The sequence below is a fragment of the Penaeus japonicus genome, unplaced genomic scaffold, assembly GCF_977035675.1.
Source record: "Penaeus japonicus unplaced genomic scaffold, GWHDUDI00000001_assembly GWHDUDI00000026, whole genome shotgun sequence".
Taxonomy (NCBI): Eukaryota; Metazoa; Arthropoda; class Malacostraca; order Decapoda; family Penaeidae; genus Penaeus; species Penaeus japonicus.
The window spans coordinates 21,532,488-21,537,487 of NW_028234428.1; the positions used below are offsets into that span (position 1 = coordinate 21,532,488).

A 5,000-nucleotide genomic window follows, 5' to 3' on the forward strand; every position below is an offset into this window, starting at 1 on the left:
TTACCATTATTATAAACATCATCATCACTGGTATCATTAGCATCATCATCATCTTAATCATATTTATCAAAGTCAATTATCACTATTATCATTATCATCATTTTCATTACCATTATCATCATTTTAGTTTTAGTGATAGTTATCGCCATCATAGTCTGAACTATGTCATCACCATTATTACAGTATTTTTATTATTAGTAGTAGTAGTATTCTAATTATCTTTTTTTTACCTCTTTCTTGTTTTCTCTCTCTTTTGGGGTCCTCATCAGTGGTCTTTAACATTTCCATAGTAAGAATTACAACTAAATCATTTTTGTTTAAATCATTATTGTTGTCATTGTGTAACTTTCAGCATCATCATTATTGTTAATGTGATTATAATCCTTATTTTTATTATGATTATCGCTATCACTGTTATTATGACTATTAATGTTGTTATTATTATAATTACCATCATTACTACTATCATTATCACTATTATCATCATTACTATTATCAATGTTTTCATCATTATCATTGTCTTCATCATTATTACTATTTTCGTAACCATTATCATTACCAACTTTCTTTCTTTATCTCTCTTATGCATTTTCATCATGATTAATTTGATAATTTCCATAGTAATCATATGTTATTTTCATCATTATTATGTTGGCTTCAGTACTGCAATATCACCAGTACCATCATTATCATAAGAAAATATTTTTCTTATGAGTTCTTACTTCACTTGACATAAAGGGAAACAAGATAGCGTGTATATATAGAATGTAAATATATAATATATTTCCGTCCATCAGAAAGAGTTAATAGGATAAAACTAAACGATTCAATGTGGGAGATTCAACAAACGAAAAACAACTGAAATGAACGATAAATATGTGAAACACATGAATAAGAATTGAATAAGAAATCTTTAGTAATCATAAGGTAACTGAGGGCAAGGTGTCTGGTAACCCTGCTCGGTCTTCGTAACAGTAACATACTGGGGTACCAACTGCGTTTGGTACTGGGTCTGATACTGCAACTGGGTCGTGGTCACGTACTGGGGGACATACTGGGTGCTGTACTGGATCTGGTACCGGGTTGTCGTGACGTACTGGGTCTGGTACTTGGTATCGGTGACGTACTGGGGAGCATAAGCAGTCGACGTGATGTAAGAGGGGCTGTACTGGGTCTTGTACTGGTATTCCGTTTCCGTGACGTACTTAACCTGGGTTTTGTACACCGTCTCCGTGATGTACTGGGGGATGTACTCCGGTATGTGCTGGGTGTTGTAGTGGGTGACGTACTGGGTCTGGTAGAGTGTGGTGGGTACGAGTTGGGTCTTATAGACTGTCTCGTACACCGGTACCTGGATAAGGATATGGGGATAAGGGGTATATTAATAAGCAAATAAATACATGAATAAAATTAATAGATTGGTGTACAGACTTATGCAGTGATGAGGAGGAAATACGGTATCAGATTTATTAAAAGAATTATTGATAAGTCAGTCAACCTGATCATGTTGACTGAATAAAAATCATAATAGTTTCTATTATATAATTCTTGTTTGTTATATATATATATATATATATATATATATATCAATTATTTTTTAGATTACTTTGATGTAAAATTAACTAATATCCCACATCATGCATTGCAATTCTTACGTAAATATAACCACATTATTCAATTCCATCCCATTTCTATTTTACCTATCTATCTATCTATCATTTTAAAGATCATTTCATTTACAAGAAAACAACAACAACAGCACTTAACTGACCTGCTGATAGACAGTCTCGTAATGAGGAACATACTGAACCTTGGGATAACATCTCTGTCTTCGTCGCTTATAGGTGGGCTCTGACACGACAGCTGACACCACCGCCAACACCAACACCACCACGGAAGTCACCTTCATCCTGTAGGGTTTCGTGCGTAAGGGGTATTATTAAGGGCTTGTTATCATCTTTATATTCATGATATAAATGCATGCATGTACGCATACATACATACATATATACACTCATATGTGTTGATATGTGTGTATATATATATGTGTGTGTGTGTGTGTGTGTGTGTGTGTGTGTGTGTGTGCGTGTGTGTGTGTGAGTGTGACTGTGAGCCATAATAATGAGGATAATAATAAGGATAATGACAACAACGATCCTGATGAGATCCTAATGTGGACGGCAACGCCTCATTAACAGTGAACAACTTTATGTGAATGGCCAACTATAGCTCATGGTCACCACGAGTCGTTAGGACGGTGACCATTTCGAAAAGCGCACTGGCCATAACGATAACAATAACATCAGTTAAAAAAGAAGATGATTCAGTAATCTTAAAGAAAAAAAAAGTAAATCAATGAAATATATCCTCTATCGATACTGGCAAAATAATAATAATAATAATAATAATAATAATAATAATAATAATAATAATAATGATAATGATAATAATAATAATAATAAGGATAATAATAATAATAAGGATAATAATAATAAATAGATAAATAAATAAATAATTAGACAATAACAACACTTAACAAAACGACACATCTTGAGCTTCAAAATCTATCGGAATTTCGCGTGGGAGGCAATGACCATATTTTCTTTCTTTAAAAGCTGTGATTTGATTGATATTGATTGAATTACGGTGATGGGAACGTTCTGAAAAATGATTTTTTAACACAAATAAAACGGAGACTTTTTTTCCACTGAATTATCGCCTTTGTAGTTTGAACAACTTTGAATACTCCGAGAATAAATGAATAGAAAAGAAAAGGAAAAGAAAAGATGAATAAAGAAATGAAAGGAAAAAGAAAGTTAGAACATCGCTCGAAAATTCTAAAAGTTCATCTTAGGAATTTCACGCTTTCGTCGACAGCGGGGAGGGGGTGATGGCGGAGGGGGGGGGGGGAGGAGGCGGGGCGAGGGTGAAAAGGGAGGGTGGGGGTTGGGGGGAGGTGTAGTTCAGAGGGAAGGGAGGGTCAGAGGGTAGGGGGGGTGTAGGTCACAGTGTAGGGGGGGAAGGTGTAGGTTAGAGGGAAGGGAGGGGGGCAGGTGTAAGTGAGAGGGAGGGGGGGGTTAGTAAGGCTAGGAGGAGAAGGGGAAAGGGAAAGGGAGAATTTGAGGGAAGGGTTGGGAGCGCAGGTGAGGTAGAGACAGTGAGGACGGGAGAAGAGGAGGGTGAAAAGGAATAGGTAATAGATGAGGAACGAGGGGAAGGGGAAGGGAAAGAATAGGAGGATATATGAGAAAGGTGAGGTAAACGAGGGAGGGAAGGGGAAAAGATGAAAGGAAGGGTAAAGGGGAAATGAGGTAAGAGGGTGAAAAAGGGAGATGAGGGAGAGAGAGAAGAGGTAGGGAGAGAGGGGGAGGGGAGGGGGACTTCGGAGAAGGAAGGAAAGAAGAAGAGGAGAAGCGAGTTATAAAAAGAGAATGAAAGTGAAAGAGGGGAGAGGTGAGAGTGGATGACGGAAAGGAAAAGCGAGAGAAAGAGGGGAGAAAACGGACGACGGAGAGATGAAATCGGAAAAGAGAAAGGAGAAAGAAAATGAAGGGAGAAAGATGGGGAAGAAAGTAGGAGGCCATAGATAGGGAAGAAAGAGACAAAAGGAAAAATTGGGGGAAGAAAGTGGGAATCAAACAATGAAGAAAGAAAATAAGAGACGAAAGAAGGGGAAGAAAGTGAGAGGGCGATAGATGAGGAGATGAGAAGTAGGAGGCGCCAAAATGGAGAAGCATAAAAGAAAGTGTGAAAGACAATTGAATATTTCCACACACTTACTTCTCGGGTCGTCTGTCTTGGAGCTTTCTCAAGGGGAGACTGACTTGAATTGGGGAGTCTTTTGGCTTATATACTGATCGAAGGAGTGAACTGTTACCTGCTACGATGTGTAACAGCGTTGAGTGATTAGCCAGAAATTTGCAGAGGAAAGGGTTGTGTGTGTGTGTGTGCGTGTGTGTGTGTACATTATGTCTTGCGTGTGTGTGTGTGTGTGTGTGTGTGTGTGTGTGTGTGTGTGTGTGTGTGTACATTATGTCTTGCGTGTGTGTGTGTGTGTGTGTGTGCATTATGTCTTGCGTGTGTGTGTGTGTGTGTGTACATTATGTCTTGTGCGTGTGTGTGTGTGTGTGTGCGTGTGTGTGTGCATTACGTCGTCTGTGTATGCTGAAGGTGTGTGTGTATGTGTGCTTTTTGTGTGTCTGCGCGTGCTCATGTGCATATTTGTGTGTGTGCATTATTAACAGAGACATCATCGCACTATGCATACAGAAAGGGCATTGCGTCCGTTCTTGTGCAATCATTTATTTAGACATACGTGACTAAACAGCATTTTTCTGTTCATTTTGAGAGTAACAGATTAACAGCAATCTGTCTCATGTCATTTTATATAGGTCAGTGTTGCATGCATTAGTGTCTGCTTAACTCTTTCAGTATAATTTTCTCCAGTTTTGTGTATATTTCTGATGTCTATGTGAATTAACTTCTAAGATGTTGTCTATGTATTTTTAATCTTTTATGTAATTATTTCTCTCTTTATTTGTATCTATCTATTACAAATATATATTACTTATTTATCTATCTGTTTCTATGTATCTATTCATTTACATTTTTATGTGTATTTGAGTTTTTATTTATTCTGTGGTTCACTGGAGGTCAAGAAAGGTATGTGTTCGTTTGTGAAAGAAATTGAATATAATTTTTCATAATATTTCGTTTGCAAGACATATATTCAACATTCATGCATCTTGGTGTTATTCTTACCGCTGCTGATGCTAAATGTTGTTGTTATTGTTGTTGACGTAGCTGTTGTTGTTGTCATTGCTGTTGTCATAGTGCTAGCGTTGTTGTTATTATTATTGTCACCATAGCCGTCGGTGCTGTTTTTGTTATTGGTGTTATTGTTATTTTTACTTCTGTTGCTGTTGCCTAGAGACCTTTTCCAGCAAGAACGCTCCTTGTGAGACCACAAACCCGATTATGTCATATTCGAGTGATACAAC

At 37.4% G+C, this 5,000-nt stretch overlaps 1 protein-coding gene across 1 annotated transcript in view; it reads right to left on the bottom strand.

Annotated features, from left to right (window-relative positions):
- LOC122244964 (uncharacterized) overlaps positions 1-3,888 on the bottom strand; it is a 10,172-nt gene extending 6,284 nt beyond the window's left edge. The window contains exons 1-3 of the mRNA XM_043002920.2: positions 3,781-3,888; positions 1,772-1,910; positions 761-1,351 (exon numbers count right to left, since the gene is read on the bottom strand). Coding sequence (XP_042858854.2) covers positions 914-1,351; positions 1,772-1,909 — 576 coding nt within the window. The 5' untranslated portion in view covers position 1,910; positions 3,781-3,888 and the 3' untranslated portion in view covers positions 761-913. Of the gene's footprint in view, positions 1,352-1,771; positions 1,911-3,780 lie in introns of the transcript that reaches the window.
- Positions 3,889-5,000: the final 1,112 nt, after the last annotated feature.